Source organism: Channa argus, chromosome 16 (genome assembly GCF_033026475.1).
Source record: "Channa argus isolate prfri chromosome 16, Channa argus male v1.0, whole genome shotgun sequence".
Classification (NCBI taxonomy): Eukaryota; Metazoa; Chordata; class Actinopteri; order Anabantiformes; family Channidae; genus Channa; species Channa argus.
This window is the reverse complement of record NC_090212.1, coordinates 12,602,501-12,622,967: the sequence shown is the minus strand read 5'-3', so window position 1 is coordinate 12,622,967 and position 20,467 is coordinate 12,602,501. Positions and strand designations below refer to the sequence as shown.

Below are 20,467 nucleotides of genomic sequence, written 5' to 3'. Positions count from 1 at the left end.
CCGTATTTGCAGCAGTATTCACACAGAGACATTTACTCCAGATGCCACTGGTAAGCATATCTGCATTTGACCTATTTTGAAAGCTTTGTTTTGGTTTACAAAACTACAAACCCCTGATTCAAAAGAAAGAAACCCAGATTGCTCCATGAAGATGGTTACATTTATAACTAACCTTAGTGTTTATCTCTTAGTCATCATAAATAATAAAGCAGTTGCTTTGTTATCAGTTTGTAACAAAACTCCATGTGTTTCTGGTACATTTAAAAGCAGCTAAAATGAAGTTTTATCCATGCAGTGTTTTGGGACTGCTACTACTGTTATCTCCCTTTCCCCCTTCAGAAAACTGTAAGCTTTAATACTCTAGTGAGTATCTTTAGCATTTAGCCCAGTTTGCAGTACTTGTCTCTTGTCTACTTGTCTCCGAACAACACTTGATGGGAAAAAAAGTGTGATGATTTTGCCACTCATGTCTCCTAATATGCAGACTTTGTGTACTTGTAATGCAGAGTTTTTCTGAGAGTTTTTCTATTTAAGAACACTTAACCGAATTTATCGTTAATGAAACAAATCAAATATTAAAGAACAAAAGGGAACTACAATGCCAAAAATTAGGTTAGGGCTGTGTTTGTGTAAGCATCTTGTGGCATTTGCTCTGACACCTAGCATGTGTCCTACCACTGTGGAGTTAAATTTAATTCTATGTTTCTTTTTGATCTTTGAAAGAGCAGATTGACCCAAAAATAAATAAATAAAATCACAAAGTATGGTCCACTTGCTTTTTGTTTCCTGCTGTGTTTTAGTGTGAAATTTTGTTTTGATAACAGGTGGATGTATATATTTATCCAGTTTCACTTGTGTTTTACGTGTGTGTGTGTGTGTGTGTGTGTGCGTGTGTGTATTGTACATTTTCAGTATCTCTTGTCTCATGACCATAAGTCATACAGGGCCATACTTCTGATGTAAGTAATACAGGTTTGTTGGTGTACTGTAAAATGTAAAAGGATGCAATTTACAAAAGGTAATTTAGCCTATTTTCTAAATATTTCTTGAATATAGTTTAATAAAACCTCCCTCTACTTTAAGGTGCACTTTACTGTTGTCTCAATCACCTCTGATGTCCTGTCTGTGTTCAGCTCTTTGGCAAGATCACAGTACTTTCAGCACTACAAAGTAAACTATAGCAGGGGAGGAACAGATCACTGCAGTTACTTCTTATCTGCCCTCTCAAGCAAGCCAATTAATCTTGCTCAATTAAAACATGACAAGGCCCGGTATATCATGGGGAGAATGTTGATTTCTCATCTCCTTGCCAAACATGTGTCTCAAAGCTCAGTGACAGATCTTGTCTCTGTCGCTATGACTAAGCCAATTAAGCCGAAAGTGTAAGCTTGACAAAATTTCCTGTAAAAACTTTGGATCAGTGGAATCAAATATTGGAGCTGGTCTACCATTAAGTGAGAGAAGGTCCATTTTTGCTGCAGTTTATTAGCTGTCAGTCACACCCTTGTAAAAAGACTCAGCAAGAAAAACCTAGAACAAGTATGTAATGAAGAGTTGTGTTGCTCTGGGCTAACTGCTGAAAACGGTTTTGAATGGGATCTTTGTTGTTTGTTCGACAATTAAATGAGTAGCTGTTGAACCCTGAGGTGTACGGCTTCACTCAGGCTCAGAATTTGGCTCTGGTTCCTTACGTAGACTTCTTCATGGTTTTCCCAGGAAATTAATTGTTGGTCACACCTTGTCAGGCTTAATTATATTTAAGCCCATCAGTGTTTTTGTTTTCTTTTTAGGTTTGACATTCCCTAATTGATTTAGATAAAGCAGCCTCCAGCACAAACAGGGTTTTATATTTTGGTCTTCCCTATATCACTACTACTTTTTCAGTGTACATTATCTTTTTTATTTCGAGTGATATTTAAATCAAGTAGCTTCTTTGAGACTGAGGCAGTCTCTGGCAAATAAGCCATCCTCCACATATTAAACAGTTAAAGCTGCACCATCTTTTTGTTCGGTCCTACCACACACATCCTCAAAATGACTGGAGACTGATTGTGGGCATCTGATGATAAAAATAAGATGCTTTTGTTGTGACAGAAATACTGAAGCTTTAAACAAGCTTTGCCTCTGACCTGAAATGAATAGTCTTACTCAGTTTCATTTCTTCATGTAATTCTGACTTCTTAGGATTTACTGTGTCTTTGTTTATAAAACATTTTTTTAAATCACCAAAACCACTAACAGAATTTGACTAGATCAAGGTTTACTCCACATGCATCACATGGATGCTCTATGGTAATGATAGCAAAGAGTTTTTCAAGTGCAACAGTAATTCACTAGTTATATACACGTGTACAAAATCACTAAACACTCTTAACTCATGCACACAGAGTACTGCTTATTGGTTTGTTCTGACAGATGTGTATAGCAACAACAGACGCTCTCTAATCAGAGATCAACCAGCAGTAAGCCGGTTGCTTGACAGCTGGGCCAAATGCCTTGTCCCAGAAGACAGAAACCAGCCAGGGGTCAGAGTTGAGCTGGAAATGATTTACAGCTGTGCAAGAACACCCAGGTGCAAACACTGTATAGACACAAATACAAACTCACCTTCTCTGTATGCAAAAATGTATACAACTTTCTATCAGAAGAAAATAAGGCTTCAGTTTTTAAAATTAGTTTAATGAAGTGACACATTTTCAAACCACACCCTTTTAGTACAAAATTCCATCTTTTTGTTGTTATCTTTCCATTGCAATTTAGCTCGGAAACACTTTCCAGGAAACCGTACGAAGGTATTTATTTTTACTAAAGACTTCACTTTTATCCACTTTATTTATTACATTTTTATGTTTTGTCTTCTGTCACTTTTATTGGAAGGCCTTTAGGAAATTGTTTGTTTTGGCCCGTATTAACAGGAGAATTGGTTACAGCATGCATAAGAGCACCTTGAGTCTTTGTAACCTTTCCTTTAATGTGCCTGCACAAATGATTTAGTGGGGTTGGTATTGTTTCAAAATAATATGAAAGAAATGTCCAAAACTGTAGCATTAAGCGAGTTATGAATACACGGTAAGTCCTTTGCAGTTACACAAATTTTCTGATCTCCTTTTGTGTTTGGTCATTCATTTTCTTGTTTCCTTTGAATTGTATTGGATTTTACTTTGATGTGCAAACTGTGAAATTGAACATGATAGCATGAGCACAATTTCATAGCAAGGGAAGCTTATAAAAATAATTCTTTATTTTTGTGATTACTCTTTTATTATTACTTTCTCCGACAAAGGGAAGAATCAAATCCTCACATTTGCAAAGCTGGAACGTGCAAATATATGCTAGCTTTCTATAAAATAATGTTGAACTTATTTTTTTAGTTCTCAAGAATGTTTTATATTCACTGTATTATTCACTCCTGATTGAATGATTGGTGTATGAGCTGATTGTTAAAGACATGAAGTTGATGTAATATCAGCAGTGAAAGTAATAATGTTGTGAAAACGTAACAATGGATAAATCCAAGATTTTGAAAAACATATAATACCATGTAATGCAATATATTTGACAGAATTTTTTATGGTATGTAAGCTTTGTAAAGAATAATCCAAAGTTTTACTACTGAAACTGCTTATACTACTGTATCCATTCATTAAACCAGAGCAGAGGAAACTTGCAAAGCACAGGGAGATCATGTAAACTCCCCATAGAAAAGTCACAGCTGGCTGGCAAGCTTGAAGCCTGCTGTGAGGCAGAAGTGCTAAATAACCGTGCTGCCTCATAATGGTCAAGAAGATTTATAATTTTGAAAAGAAGCACTGATCGTGTTCTTTTCTCTCCACTTTATTGCTTTTTTGTCTGTAGGGCAGCAGATAGTAAAGCTGGACAATCAGTTCAAGGTGATGTGTACTGTCCTGCATCCCAGCAACCCAGATGTTTTCCTTTGTGGCGGCTACAGTTCAGCGGTTAAGGCCTGGGACTCTCGCAGCTCCAAGGTTCAACTCATTAACCTTCTTACAGTAGATTTATCATTTTTATTGACATCGGTTCACTGACTTTTGTGTGACTTTCATAAAGCTAAGGCAGGCACACTAACCCCACCTACACATTAGTTCAGAGAAGGTAGTCTACATTTGTCCGTGCACAGTGATTTCACAAAAAGGATAATGCTGATGGATACAATGGAGTAACACTGCAAGTTATCTCACTTAGAGTTGAACGGAAAATGTAATTTAATTTGGGACTCATAATCTGTCCATGTGAAGCTGCAAACTAATATTGCTATAAAGCTTAATTGACTGTTTTATATGATAATCCTATTCACTTCCCCAGAATCTGAATGCCCTCATGATATTTTCCCCGTAGTGAACTGAATTATCTTCCTGTGGGTTTTTAGGTCAAATATAGCAGGGACTGCTTCTGTCAGTAGGTGTCAATGTGAGTTGCACAAACCATGTAGACTTCAGCAAATGGGTTGTTATTGCTGTAACATCATGACTGTCCATTGGTCTTAGCCCTGGGCAGCATGTTACTTGCTCTGGGGAAAATCACTCCACTATAAATAAAATAAAATGGACCAAGAACAGCTCACCCACACACAGGCACAACATTAAACTGACTGATGATGGTTGATATGGATGCATGAGATTACTCTACCATGTTATATAAAGATAATTGATAAGAGTAAGAATCAAAAGTTTGGATCAAATTACAAAGTAAAAGTAAATTAGTTAAAGTTGCAGTAAGAGTTCACAAGTTATATTGCTCTATAAAGAGTGTAGCTGCTGGCTCTTTGTTCAGGTGCTCGGAAATTTAATCATAATCTGCTCAAACACCTTGTAGAAATATGATCTGATAGGATTTAGAAAGGTGTAAATAAACAGTTGTTCTGAGAGAACAACAAATGCATCCAGTCCACCCCAGTCTACGTCATGAATGACTAAACCTAACCATTTGATATTTCTTCTTCTTTCATTTACCACTACTTAGCCTAAATCACAATTGACATTCAGAAGGTTTTGTGAAGTCAACAATACAGTTTTTCTGAAGCTTCCATCTCAAACTTTCTTGAGATGCTTTATTAGCATAGAGTACTGACACCACAGTTGTCATCTAGTCATCACACCTTAAAGACAGAGGTCCAGATGTTTTCCCTCCTTCCTGTTAATTGCTTTTCTGAGCAGAGTGTAAATAAACAATGATTATTCATTGTTTATTTAAAAAAGAAAAATTACTGCGTGAAAAATCATCATGAAACACTTCAGTGCTAATTAAACTGCATTAAATGTACAGATCATAGTATATGCAATATAACTACTTGGAGTGATACTTCTAACTACCTTGTAGATAAACCATTTTCTCCACGTTTTCATTATAGATTACAAAGAGCCTGATGCTCATTTGTGTGTGTGTGTTTCTGTTTCCAGATGGTGAAAGTGTACAAGGCAGGGATCCAGCAGACCTTGGACATCTTGTTTCTCAGAGGTGGTGTTGACTTTATAACAAGCTCGGATTGTGTGAGTAGAGACTCTGCAGATCGCACCCTCATCGCTTGGGACTACGAGACCACTGCCAAGGTCTCCAACCAGATCTACCATGTAAGGAAGACTAAGTGGAAATACAGAAAAACTAGGATAGGATAGGATTTGTGTTTTAGGGGGTCTTGTTTTAGCAGTTAAAAAAGCATTTATTGTACAGTCTCAGGAGGTTTGTAAATTTTTTATATGTCCTCAATATGAACGAAAGGATAGTCAAAATAATGGTAACATCCTAAAAAATTGTATAATACAGGCTAATACAACACACTAAGTGTGGCAACACCTGGTTGAACTATACGTTTTACTTCTTCTTGACAAATCGTAATAAGCGTCATGCTCACAGGTACAGTCTGCCAGCTGTATTTGTAAATAAAGATTTTATTAAAATAAGAGACTAGTTATCATGCAGCCAGCTTCATGGTGAGTAGCAGCAAGAATAGGTCAAATAATGAATTCCCCTGTGGATTTTTCCCTCCTCTCATTTGGCCACCAGGAACGGTACACATGCCCCAGCCTGGCTCTGCACCCGCTGAAAGAGTCCTTCGTGGCCCAGACCAATGGGAACTACATGGCAGTGTTCTCCTCCCAGCAGCCCTATAGAATGAACAAGAGGCGGCGATACGAAGGACACAAGGTCAGAATGGACTGTGGCCTCAGGGGCTTGATGTACGCAGATCAATACAGAAAGCAGTGCAGTCACATGTAAACACACACAAACAGCTGCAGAAGAATAAATATACACAGACACAAAACATTAATTTCCTACACACCACATAGCTGACAAGCAGATCCACAGCCTGCAGTGTTTTTACTCCAACACTGTCCCCACAAAACAAACACACTAATACAATATTTCAACTCAGCACGGCAAACAAAGCAGAATATGCCTGGAGATTAGAAACATGACTGAAAACATGTTGAGCTTTGGCGTCTGGATTGTTGATTCACGAAGAATCGATTCAAAAATGTCCATTTACTACTTTGCGGCAAATACTTCTAACAAGTGTTAACAGCCAGGACTGTGACATAAATATTTTACTGCAGCCTTAGAGCTACTATTATCTTATAACGATGACCGACAGTTGTGATCAACTATGTAGCACTTTTGCTATGAAACACTTTTTTACCAGTCTGTCTCAGAATGATTCTTACATGCTCGGTTGCACATAAGAGTTGGTCCCACTAATAATTACTGGCACTCCATACAGTAGATCCTTTTGTGTGAATCCAATAAATTAAATGGAAACCGCATTTAACATGTTCACTCAGTCTGGCTGATCTTTTAAATCCATATTTAAACAATGTTTTATTAGTGTGACAGAAAGGAATCAAGTGGGTCTTCCAAAATGTATCTTCTCAGTATTTGATTTCCATTTTGTGTTTCACAAAATTACAGTGGTGATAATAGATTTTTAAGCACTGCTGAATATTTATTTCTGGATTACACACAATTCTGAAGTTATTTTGTACATTTAAGTGTTTTGTGATTATTTTTGTAAACAGCTTAGAGGTGGACATTAGTCTTTACAGAATCTTACCTTATTAAAAGTTTATTAGGTCCACCTAACTAAAAACCTAATGTAGTAATACAAAAGTACCACAACTTAGTTTTTCTGTGCTGTTTTTATTTACCTTACCTTTATTGATATAAATGTGATGGGAAAAATAATGGAAACACCTTTCAGTATAATGCAGTTTAATTTAACATTCTACCTTCAAAAATTAGGATCAATCTGCACCTCTTTGAAATGGTTTAAAAATCTTCCAGCCTTGAAGCAGTGCTCCTTTCCAGGAACACTTTATTCTCACACTTTTGCACTTAATACTAAGCCACTTCACTGAACTAGTTTGGGTTTAGGTGCCTTGCTCCAAGGCACCCCAGAACCGATAGTGGAGGACAGGCAAGCACAGCTCTTTTATTTCCCCAACAGTTTCATTTTGCACAGCTTCCAGCACTAAACTGACAACCTTTAAACTTTAACATTTACTGGATCACAATATGCTGACATTATATTACACTGATGCGAGTGTTAAAAGGCTCTTAGTTGAAGGTTAATGTATTGCGACTAATGCGTACATTTCTCTCCTAGGTGGAGGGATATGCAGTGCAGTGTGAGTTTTCTCTGGATGGAACTATACTGGCCTCGGGGAGCTCCACCGGCTTTGCTCACTTCTACGACTACCACAATGCTCGGATGCTGCACACGCTCAGTGCCCACAGTCAGCCCTGCCTGTGTGTGTCTCAGAATCCTGTCCTGCCTGCAACTGTGGCTACCTGCGACTGGGCTGGTGAGATCAAAATCTGGCACTGATGACTGAATGAACAAGTAAATGTGGAGCCAAGATCTTGTGGCAGGTTGGTTGAAAGATAAGAACATTAAACTGAAAACTCTCGTGTACATCTAAATTCATACTAAATTAATAATTTCTCTCCCACAGTCTCTTGGCATAAGAAAATTACTGGAGTTCAGCAAACCTAGCATTTATCGACATCTTTAAAAAATAGTTTGCACATTTTGTGACGTTCCATATATATTGATGTGAACTTATATTGGCACAACAGTATTTTTTGTTCCAAGCTTGTTCATATTACTCCAATTTAGCATTGTGAAATATTCTGAAATCAGAGAAAGTTACACTGCGTGTGACTAAATTTCTTTGCAGTTTAAAGTCTGAACTTTTGCATTGAGTTTTATATGAAGCAGTAGTTGGGTACACACAAAATTCCAACTCTTGTAAGGTTTCTTTTTTCACTGCACATTCTACATACCGATAGCTTAAAGCATCATAGAGACAAAACTAATTTGTTTTCTCAACTGTTAACATTCTAGGTCCTTGCATTTTGAGGTCCTGCAATAAAGGATGTAAAATAATATCTGAATAGGTCGGATGGATTTTCCAAAAAGCATCTTTAATAATTAAATAAACATACAGCAAAAATATATATAACCATGCAGCAGATGGGCAAACATGTTGATCAGACAGCTGGCCTGTTCATGAAACAGAACTGGAGGTAGGACAAGACAGAACCACTTCAATATCTTCACTCAGGTTGAAATTATTCAAGAAATAACATCATCTGAAGGCTGAATTTAAAAAAAAGTCATAGTATAATAACAATTATGTCAACAAGAAAAATGTCATATCCTCTCAGTTCCTCTTAACAGTCAATGAATTTAATTCCAGATCTTTTCAATCTTATGTATACAATATACCACAATGTCCTGTATTTTTGTCCTTATCTATACAAGTGGCAACATGCTTTGTTTCATTTAACAATAAGTGCTTCATCCACCAACAGGACAACCCATCTTTGTCCCTGTCTATGTAAATATATAGACATTTTGTCTATTTTCCCAGTATTCAATCTAAAATAGCCTAATTGAGCATGCTGGTTTAAAAACAACACACTTTACATTTTAATTAGTTTTGTTTCTTACTTCCTGTTCACCTAACTTTCCTATGCACAATTTGCAGAACTGTCAGCTTGCCTAGAGAGCTTTCTAATTAATCTCTTCTGACAAACAAAAAAAAGAACTTTCGTTTTGGTTTGTGTAACTAGCGCCAACAGTGCTGAAGAGTCACGGAAGAAATTTGGCTGCATGTGTTGGAAATCTAGAGAGGGATTAAGCCTAAGTAAAGCAAATGTCAATTGTGTACAGACTTAATCCTTCTCCAGAAAGTGTGTGTTGTGTATGACATTAAGAACGTATGCTATAACAGAAGCAATGCAGCAGATATACAGTATGTACACAGTGGTTACATGATGAACAGGATTAAGGCAAAATCACAAGTGTCCTGGTATAACAGTAACAGCTGCACAGTACAGCCTTATTGATATAAAAATATGAAAAATTACAGCTGAGAAATGCAAAAAATCTTGTAGCTCATAACTGAATCCTTACAGTATTACATCTTAATTTATGTCCTTTAATCATTTCTACTAACTGTGTTGTTACATTATTACATTTAACATGGGAACTTACTGTAATTACAGTTTTGTAGAGTATATACTGTGTATTTTAAAATTATCGTTGCAACATTTTTCTACATCTCACTGAAATCTAACATTATGATGAATATTGTGTGGCATTTAAAAAAAATGCCTTTTAAATCTCTTGCCAATTTGAAAACATTTATTAAACATCATTTCTAGGAAGTAGTGCTTACTATTTATTTACCTATGGAAAAACAATTTAGCTGGAATTGTGATTTTCATATGTATATGCATTATAGAGCATGCATTGTTATCAAGTGAAAATAGAGAAAGGGACAATCTAGTTAAACAGCTTGCAGTCAGCAGGGTCCGCTGTACAATAGAGAACATCTCCCAACCATGAGTAATTAAGTCGGTCCATTAAACACACTCACACTTTAGTCCATTAACTGTACTGTGTATATTAGCAGGAATTAATAGTCTTTTGCTGGTTTTACTAACAGTACTTAACACCAAAAAAGAGCAAATAGCACAGTATGTTCATAGGTCTGTGTTGTATTTCTTAGGATACATCATCACTGAAACAAACAAAAACAAGTAACAGGTCTCATGTACCTACACCGCACAATAAAAAATTGTTAAGAGTCTGCATGAAACGTGCTTTGGCTAAGAGATACATAAAACAATGTCTTATTATCTCAACCTATCATGAATGTGTTTACTGCATGAAGACATACAGTACAGCAAGTTGGGTTTCATTATCATGCATAAAATGAAAAGCTCCTCCTCTCTGCTCAGTTCAGCAGTGTACCATATAGCTGAGCCTTGGTCAAACTGTCCTTCCTTGTTAGTCCTGTACTGCCAAATTTTTGGTATCTTAATGAGGTTTTCTTTGGGAGCGCAGGGCCGACACTGAGAGCAGAGCTGGAGCTCGGGCGAGGCCGGACAGTCGGCCGGGGGTTGGGGTAGTGCTGAAGACTCAAGGCTTCGAGGGAGCTTTGGTGTAATGACTCAGCTGAGCTGTCTGCACTCAGATTCACATAGTCCTTTTTGGCACTGCTTGATGCTGTCGCTCCACCACTACTCTCCTTGTCTTTAGAGCTTCCTGAGAGGAACAGACTGCATTCAGAGTCCTGACTATCATCCTTGGCTCTGTAGAGCAAAGGAGTTTTCTCCTGTTTACGATGCTCCATAGGTTTGGGACTTTGACATGGTGAAGGGGCACCAACAGCAAAACACTCATCCAGTACACGGCTGTGGAAGACGTCGTCTCCTTCTTGGAAGCTACTATAGAGAGACCCCTTGACCTTACTGGAGGGGCCCATTGCCAAGTGGCGTTCAGAGAAACTGTAAGGAGAGACCCGTCCTGTGACTTCGCGATAGGAAGACGAGAAGGTGTTCACGTCGTCCACACTGAGCTGTCTCCAGCGGCTGCTAAGGTCATCCTCAGGGACCTGGACATCACCTCTGCTGTCTTGAGTGCCACCACAAGCCTGGCCAAGTCCAGTTGTGGACCCCATGCTGTGAGAAGAGGCCAAGCGAGGGCTGCTGGAATGGTACGGTTCGCTGAAGCATGAAACTGTTCTCGTGTACGCTGTTGAGGTGCCGTTCTGGGGGCTCCTTGGGGTCACCATGTGCTGGATGCTGTGGGACTTAAGGAAGTTTGGGCTGTCTTTTTCATACGAAGACATACTTTTGCGTTCATAGTCCCCACTGCCACCATCTCGCCAGTCCATATAGAGACCCTGGTGGGAGGAGGATAAGGTGCTGCTGGCAGTGTGCCCACACCCACTTACTCCTCCCTTCTCATCTGATGCAAGGCTAAAACTAGAGTAAGAGCTGGAGGCGGGGAGGCTACCAGTACCAAAGTCATCGTGGTGGTGGAAGGAAGAAGCGGGCTCATGGTGGGAGAAACTTCCAGAGTGATAGGCCTCTTCGTCTGGGTTGCTGTCAGTGGAGTTCTGGGCATGGAGTTGAAGCAGACCCGTGTCATGGAGGTCAACACTCTGCCTGCGCTCTGTATCTTGCCAGCGTTCAGGGCAGTAAAGGGCCGTATCACTGCAGTACAGGTCCGATGTCTTGTATGCAATGCGACGATTTAGGTGATCATTGCTTCCTGTTCCTGTAAGGAAGTCTCCATCCTGTGGCTGTGGGCTAGGTGATCGTGTTACAGGGCAACTGCTTCCTGGTTCAGGCTTTTCCAGGACTTTGGCAATTATGGATATGGGCACAGTGTCGGAATAATTTGAGTGGCACATTGTGATCGTGGCTCCGCTACTCTGTTTATCCATATGGGAACTGATGCGTTTCTGAAAATCCAAAGGCAGCTGAGACAAGGAAGACAGACATGCAAAGGCACAAGACGCTTGATGATTATGGGAAATTGTATCAGAAATCTACAGTTTTTGTTAGAGCTGTGACAGCTGCTGATTGTCAGTCTTCAGATTTAGTCACTAAAAGTTAAAATTCCTCAACAACCCTTACTCATTTTCATTTGGTTGAGGTTGTTACTTATTAGATTTGGCATTAAATAAAGAAGAAATAATATAATGAATGTTTGTCATGACTACTTTAAGCTAATATTTCTATATAAGATTTATATAAGTATTTTCTCTGTTCAAATGCTCTATGTCCCCATCTGTCTTTATTTGTCTTCCACAGACACATAATCTGTTTGAGAAAAGTGTTCCTGTCAATTACAGACTGGTTCTTTGTGCCTATTAAAGATGGTCAGGGTCAGTAGGAACTTTTACAGACACACTGGGTTGTCTCTTCTCTCCTCCCTTTCTTTCTCGTTTCATCTTTGTCCTTTTGTTCCTCTGCCTTCGTAACAAAAAAGCCCTTATTCCATCTTTCTGTCTTTTTCTCAGTGTGTCTTTCTTCTGTCTGCACTATCAAACATATGAGCTCCACAGGGAATGGCTTAGATTCAAATTAAGCTAGTGCTCTGGGTCTCTAGCTGGGAATTAAAAAAAAGAGACTTGGCTTTGTTAAGAAATAGAAGCTCGCCTCGGCATAAAATAACCTGCATCTTTTAAGTTGACTATTTTTAGCAGCTTTTGCCTCTGCCAGAGGGAGAAGAACCAGTAAGTAGGTGAAGCTGTTGGAGTGTATGCTCCAAGTAAGCTAGCTCAGCAGTGGCTGCTATCTGAGGCAAATCTTAATTAAAAGTCATAGTCACTGCAGTGTTAGTCACATGACAGCTTTAACATCTACAGGTTGCTTTTACTGAAATGAGTGGTTGGATGGCTTATGGAATAGCAATTATTTCAGTCATTTTCATTCAGTGTGAAAGGCATGTTTTCAAAATAGTACACATGGTTTTACATTTTTATTTTTCATTTTAAAGGATTACTTCTCTGATTTTGAACTGGCTTCTTTTAGTTCTAATAGGGTAGTACATGTACTTAAATAACATTAAACTTCCCTTTGAATTCCCTACATGAAAATATTTTACATCTAGCAGAAAAATGCCTCCAGATGACATCACTTGGAGGAACTTTTCGTTCAGATTATGTTATCCGGTTGCTCACACTATGGCATTTGTAATCATGGTGAACCTGCTCCCTCAGATGACATCCTCTGACCTCCTAATAAAGAAAAACTCCTGGGTGATTTCATCTGGAGGCATTTTTCAGCTAGAAATAGAGATATAAAATATTTTAATTTATGGAAGTCAGAGTGACGTTTAAAAGCATTGATGTAAATTTATACTCTAAACAAAAGCCATAGAAAGCAAGTTAAAAATTGGTAAAGTCCTTTTAGTGAGACTTCTTTTAACAAATAACCAAATCAATTCTGATTCCCAACAATGCAGATTTTTTCTCATCTGTTTACTGTGCTCTCTCCTTACTGCTATGGTGCCTGTTAGGCTCTACATTTTGGCATCTCATATATGCTGTTTATAAAGATAACATGGCAGTATTCAAACAAAGGTGGTTCAGCAGATTGTATCAGCTGTAACATTAGTCCAAGCTAGTGTTAACACTAAAACTCAGTAGCTGAAGTTATAGTTTTCTGGCCTTAAAAATAGACCTTATAATAGGGTTCATCTTGGTTCCATATTACTGTGATGGCTAAGCTCACCTAAAGATGGATATGACTGTATAACATGAAAATTTCCTTTCTGATAGTATCCGTGTTGTTAGCTGGTTATACAGTCATCCCGTAGTTCTCACCTGTTTAACCATTGCGCAGGCAGGTTGTATAGGCAGACTATTAGCTATTTTAGCCTCAATGTCTTGTACTAATGTCCCTCAATACTTTTATTTACAGTACATTAAACAGAATACATCATCCCTTTAAAAGTCTAACAAGTTAAATTAATTGTCCCATTTAAAATTTCATTACTTTTGGCAACTAATGAATTCATATTGATTTAAAAAGTCAAATGTCTGTTTATAGTACTTAAGTTATCAACCAGTATAGGTTTTATTATTCTGTGCCTCAGCCTCTCATTCAGTCATTATGCGCCACCGGGATGCAGACAGATGGCACTTTAGACAGCAGACCTCAATCAGTCAGGCTGAAGAGGCCATGAGCGCTCTGACTCAGTCTTATGTAAAAAAACACTGACCAAGGGTTTTAAAGGTACTGTATACAAACACAACACAAGGAACCTTTTCCCCTTATAGGAAAAAGTCATTGACAATGTCATCTATATTAGTACAGTAATTATATACGCAGCTTAAGTTCATTGATGGATGATATAGTTCTATTAAGCTCAGGACCAAAGCCACCCAATTTTGAAATATGTAGATATATTTTATACAAGTTAAGATTTACTTTTTGTAAATTACATTTCCTAAAATGGTGAAAGCTGTTTAAAAATAATCATGGGAATAAATTCTGGTGGGTGAATCCTGGGGACTTGATGGGCTGGATATTGAATCTTAATTAGTTTTTAGTGTTGAGCACTAAATATTGTCATTGCATGCATTCAAAGTCTAACAAGATACCTTTAAGTATATATCAGAATGAAGATCGCCTACCATGAAAAAAAAAACATACATTTTTAATTTTTACTGTATAACGTTAAGTACCCTAGGTTGATTTCCCAGAAAGAAAATACATAAGACCAGACCTTAATCCAGCTGCTTATGTTTTGCACAAAGTAAAAGAATAGAAATTCTCATTATTTTACTGTATAATAATTTTTAAGGGATTTTTAAAAACACTAACATTTATTTTAAGTTCAAGTCAATAAACCTTTTTGCTGCAGCCTAGATCTGAGTCAACACATTGATGGAGCTGTGGCGTTGTTGGGAGCTCACCTCAGACATCTTGTGTGCTCTGTAATGAGACTTGGAGCACTGCAGCAGCTGGGCTGCCAGGTTGCAGTCTTTCCTGTACAGGTCCTGTAAGAGGCAGAAAGATTATTCTAAGTCACTAAGTGGATGTTTCAAAAAAAATTGTTCAGCAATTTTGGCAGCCTTATGGTTAAAGTAAGCTTGTAAGAGGAAAAAACTGTTTGAATCACCCTTACCTATATATTAAAATCTATAGGTAACAGTCTTGTAGGGAAAATAGGAAATAGTAATTATTTAATGCAATGTCATTGCAGTGCAATAGTAACAGATTTCAAAATGAGGTTCAACAATGGACTTTTTAAGAGGCGTTTGAATTGTGTGAAATTTATATAGCATATATTTCTTAGCAACTATGATAAATATAGTATAGTCTATATTCTCTAGAAAGTTTAAGATAAGAGGCGCACTGGGCAATTCAGTGATTTAGTGGCCCGTCAGATCAAAGGAACAAAATCATCCATTCACAGAGTTTAATTAATATCTTTTTTAACCAGGCTGACATCAGGGGTTTGCAGAATCTTAATACTACAGAACCGTTTAATTTGTAATATCTCTATTTGCCCAGTACAGTCTCGACTAGTTTTAGATGTGCCTAAACAGTGCATCCACTTATCTCTACCTTGCATCATTATTTATCTCTCTGCACTTTCCCTCTATAATGGATGTTTTTTAGATTTTTGTTAAATATCAGGACCAGAGTGAGGGTGGTCCAGTGGCACAGCAGATGCTTAGTTAAGTTGTGTTTCTGTGAATGTGTGTGGGTGGTTAGCTAGTTTAGCTGACTGTTTTCTCTGTTAAATCCATCCACTTATAAAGGTTAGTTCTTGCTGCTCTGTAGCCTCCCTGCACCTCTGTAACACCAAGGCCCTGACAATACTTCCCATAAGATCAAAGCCTTCTTTGACAGTTTAAACTCCCCCACCAGTTAACAGTGACTGCGATTGAATCAATCTCTTCATATTTCTTTTGCTAGGGGACATTTGGGCTCCCTGTAGTTTTTGTAGACTGTTCAAATAGACCTGTGAGACCTTGGTGGTGTTTTAATTCATATGAGTTGTGTGGTGATGAGTTTGCCCTAACAATTCAAATGAAAATAAACCCTGAAGCATTTAATATGGTCCTTGTTTCCTTTTTTGTTTCTTCGAGCTCCACTTGAGATTATTCTCTGGATTGATTTTTCCAACCAAAATGTTGTGTTCACTTTCAAATGAGGTTCTCATAAAAGAGCTTCCTGTCCCTATAGGTCAGGCATCGTTGATCCATTCAGTAATCCATGGTAATAACCTTTTGTAGGTTGAACAGATTTATCACTTAAAATAATACAAACACTTTTTAGTGTTATTCCTTTGTTTTTTGTGTCCAGTCTCAGCCATGATACAGTTGCAAGGGTATTTGCTTTCCTCATTGTAAAAGCCTTCAATTCAAAGCTTGCTCTTCTGAGGAAATGCCTGCCTTGGTTTTGGCTCTGAGGGGAAGCATTTTCTACCGACTGAAAATGAACCTTGACTCCAATCAGGAAAGCTCTGGAGGGATTGCCAAAATGACTCTATAGCTTAGAACTGCTAAGAACTGCCATGGACCAAAGAGAGAAAATCTAATGTAAACTGAAACCCCTAGTAGAAATAACTGAAGTGAAGTCAGAGAAAAAAAGTGGCACTAGATAGCTATACATGCCTGAGCTCAGATCAACCTGAGAATGCCCATTGATTTCATTATAATCACTATAAAAACATAAACACCCAGTTTCTCAGAGTTAATTCCTTTATCTGGCTTTTGGAAGCAAAAATATCCAGGATGTTGCAGAAATACAGTGGGTAAGATAAATTCTAGTAAGTAAGTGGGTTCATGGAGACCACAGGCAATGTGAAAGCAGAAAATGTTTCCATCAGGGGGAAAAAAAAATATGAAGAGCTCCTCTGTCTCCAAAGCAAACTGTTGCCACTAATGAGGCTATATTTCTGACAAGGAAAGGAAAGGAAAGGAAAGGAAAGGAAAGGAAAGGAGCCAACCCAGGGGCCCTTGATCACTGATGCTCTCAATTCCCCAGGCTACATTTTGGGCCTGCAGGTGAAATAGAATTCAGCCAGGATCAGGTATTGTACATGTGAGTTACATTAAACTTGCTTTGTCAGTGGAAGTCCATTACATGATTGATCCCTGTGTACTCACATTGTCCTCTCTGAGCTTATTAATGGTGATCTTCGCTTCCATGAGGTGGTTGTTGAGGACAATGATCTCCCTGCTGAGGGCCCTCTTTTCCTCTTCATGGTGCTGGGACTACAGCGTAGGAGAAAGAATCAAAAGTGTGAAGAGAAAAACGGGTATAAAAAAAGTGTGACAGAGTAGATGATAAGAGAGGTACTGGGTTAGAGGAACGAGTTGAGTGTTGGGATAACAAGAGAAAGATGTGGGAGCCAAAATTGGAGGAGCAACAGTGCAAAAAAAGATGATAGAAGAAGGGAAGAAAGAAAAATGAGAGGAAGAGAGCTTCATGTCAGTATCAGTGTGAAGTCTGTGCCTGCAGCAGGTCTTAATTAAAGGATTACACTTGCCAGAGCTCATATCATCAATTACTTTGGGAGTAAGAGAAATGGGTGGAGAGAAAAAAAAAAAGAGTGTGAGAGATAGGGAGAAAGACAAATGAAACACTTGTTCCATTTTCAGCGATTAATGTCAAAGAAATGCGGAATGACTGCTGGATTGACATTTTAGCCTCATGAGCAGAGGAGCCTAATAATGGTGATGTCTGGGCACTGGGTCTTTCTTTATGCCAACATTTATCTCGCAAACTATTGGCCACATTTTTCTGAAGTTTGGTACTCATCATCATTGACTACGGTTTTGCTACTACTCCTATAAGACTACCACTGTGTACAATCAAACTTCAGCAGATCATTCAGATTGCAGCAAAATTTGTCAGTTTTCATCAGCCAAACATAATACACCAATGTTGGCATCTCTGCACTGGCTTCCAGCTATAAATTTAAATATTCATGGTGTCCCAAGGACTGTTTCTATTGATTGCTTCTTAACTTTTAAGGTTTTAAAAGTTTATTTTATCGACACTATGAAAGCTAGTTGACTCAGTCAACTGGATCAGCAAAGTTTTTCTAGCAATTATGCCCATATTAGATGATTTTGCTGAAAAACTGTGCTAACATTCAGTGCCTGTAGTAGTAGTGAAAGGGAAAGTAAGCATATGGATGCCGTGTGCTGTATAGGCCAAGCTGTGGTTGGATGTGGTCAGAGCTGTTAATAACCAGACCCAACAGTAATGTCAAATGGTGCCAGACTATGCTTTGTACATCACTGCAGTAATAAAAAGTTTCTTTTTCTCAGTTTTTCTTTTTTTTCCCTCTAAAATTAACCAATAGACATTCTTATGTGGCAATAGGTAGTATTTATGAAATCATTCTCTTAATACTTACTTAAATATGAATTCCAAATAACATAATAAAAAGTCAAACTTTCTTCCTTTTACATTATGTTATTATTGCACATTACTGGAACTGTTATCCATTATCTTTATATTGTGAGCATATGTCAACACTGCAGCCTCTAGGGGGCCAGTAGTGGCTAAGCTGTCTCGCTCTCTCTCTCTCACACACACATACACACAGTATTAATTGCCAAACACATTGGCAAATGCCACAGCACCAGCTGACAAATGATACGGCTGTGAGCAGTCGCTTGGCCTCCCACTCTTCCCTCTACTAATCTCTCAATGGCAGTGATTGTTTTGAAATACAGAAGTGCAGAGCCAATCTAATAGGTGGCAATTAATGTCAGTTTAAGCAGTAGGTCAGCATTGATATTCAAATCCAATTCTGTTAGGGTCTCATTAATCAGCTGTCAAGACATGCAGCTCACTGGTTGCACATCTCTCTTTTTTCAGGTCATTCTGTATTTCAATTCATATTCTGAATGCTGACTCTGCAGACGATCATATCAGGGAATTAGAAATCAGATCCATGTTCTTTGTTAACATGATGTTATATTGGATTTATCCATATTTAACTATACATTTTTTTTAATTTAAGTTTGATAAAAATATGGACTGATGCATTTTGAGTGACTAAACGTTCATGTTTGTCTTCTAATTACTGAATATTTTTAGCCATTAAGTTCTTAATACTTCATAGATGCGTAAGCTTTATAACTAACAAGCACAACAGGATCTATTTTCTTTGACACATTAGTCCTAAAGTATTAAACAAGCTGATACAATTTTAACATGGAGGGATCCATAGTGTACTGCCAGCTAAAGTGACCCTACTTATGGCACAGAAGTGTGAAAAAAAAAAAAGAGATAACCCTCCACTTTAAAGCCAGAAGTGTTATTTTTTTTCACTAAAGTTGATAACATTTCTATATTCAGTAATCTCTCTCCAATCTTCCAACATACAGCACTGATGCTCTACACACACATAATTAGAGGAAAAATTAGAAACAGGTCTACCTATGTATAGATTAAAAATGAACAGAGGGCAGCTTTAATAGCCTCGATGTGACCAGCATGATGTTGCACTGTATTTTGGAGATAGGGAGGAAGTGTGATTTTAATTAAAGTGTTGAAGCTTATACACAAAATTTTTGCTATCTCGCTCAGTCACACAGGGCTGGTTACACAAACTATCACCAAGACGTTCTTATCAGTTGGCGTCATACATCAAGAACAGCATAAAAATTAATATGCAAGTTTTAATATCTTAACGGGAATCCCCCAGTGGAGTAGGAGAGAGGTTGTTTCTCAGCGCATAGCATTAAAGCGACTCACTGCTGCTTTTATTTGTCTCTTGTACCTACACATGTTTCCTCTAATTAATGAGCAAAAGTTAAACTTCATCCTGACTCAGCTAACAATGCACCAGTTTACGCCTACATAATGCAAATACAGTATTATATTATTGAATTAAAACAATAACAGTGAAAACAAAACTTGTAGTGCATGTTTTAATTGTTGATCTGGAGGATTTTTTTGGATGCACGCTGTATAAAAAGTAAAACATAATGTCAGTTTTTTTAGGTTTTTACTTGGAGATTCTGCCTATTCACTGTACAATAAATGAAGCCTAAATCCCATGACGTGCAATTATTGCAGAAAACTCCACTCTTGTTTAATATAGACATATTTGGGGGGATGGAAAGAAAATAAGTGAATTAGATTTTCTAAGCTCATTAAAGGGGATTTTTCAAATCGAGACACTAAACTATTGTCCTGAACAATGCAGGTTCAGTCATAAATGATATACCTCGGTAATTTTATATCTGCATTTTTTGTAGCTTATGCTGAAATGAATGGAAACAGAAGTTGTTAATAACATACCATTTTTTTCATAAAAGTATGGTTAGTGAAATGGAATTTTATAACATTACATTTGCTACTCAGTCTCTGCTACAGAAAAATTCTGGTTAAATAATTATGTGCAGTAGCACATGTGCTGGGTTTCACTATGACACTTCTGTACTGTGTGCAGTTTTCATTAAAAGTTAGATTAATGATGGTGCTATTAATGGCACTATTTAGTGCACTGCAGACTGGCCTTGTTACTGCTCGTGGAACAGCAGCAAGCTATACATACAGAAAACTAATCTCATAAAGAGTAACACATTAAAATACAGACAATAGGCTTCCTCACACGTCCTTCACTCACCACCAGCGTTATTATTAATCTAACAGCTTTCACACTTAT

The 20,467-nt window shown here is 37.8% G+C and overlaps 2 protein-coding genes across 7 annotated transcripts in view; one reads left to right on the top strand and one right to left on the bottom strand.

The window, feature by feature from the left end:
- The window catches only part of wdr25 (WD repeat domain 25), a 42,259-nt gene that overhangs the window by 10,083 nt on the left and 11,709 nt on the right, over positions 1-20,467 (top strand). Inside the window, exons 4-8 of one of the 3 annotated variants that reach the window (XM_067479538.1) lie at positions 3,856-3,986; positions 5,418-5,588; positions 6,022-6,162; positions 7,619-7,884; positions 10,370-10,505. In XM_067479538.1, coding sequence (XP_067335639.1) covers positions 3,856-3,986; positions 5,418-5,588; positions 6,022-6,162; positions 7,619-7,840 — 665 coding nt within the window. In that variant the 3' untranslated portion in view covers positions 7,841-7,884; positions 10,370-10,505. Of the gene's footprint in view, positions 1-3,855; positions 3,987-5,417; positions 5,589-6,021; positions 6,163-7,618; positions 7,885-7,967; positions 8,456-10,369; positions 10,506-20,467 lie in introns of those variants that run through there. The other 2 variants (XM_067479539.1, XM_067479540.1) reach the window with 2 other exon arrangements.
- LOC137101295 (brain-enriched guanylate kinase-associated protein) overlaps positions 8,419-20,467 on the bottom strand; it is a 34,970-nt gene continuing 22,921 nt past the window's right edge. For 3 of the 4 annotated variants that reach the window (XM_067479534.1, XM_067479533.1, XM_067479537.1), the window contains exons 4-6: positions 16,944-17,051; positions 14,739-14,822; positions 8,419-11,792 (exon numbers count right to left, since the gene is read on the bottom strand). In XM_067479534.1, coding sequence (XP_067335635.1) covers positions 10,260-11,792; positions 14,739-14,822; positions 16,944-17,051 — 1,725 coding nt within the window. In that variant the 3' untranslated portion in view covers positions 8,419-10,259. The remainder of the gene's footprint in view (positions 11,793-14,738; positions 14,823-16,943; positions 17,052-20,467) is intronic. The other variant, XM_067479535.1, reaches the window with a different exon arrangement.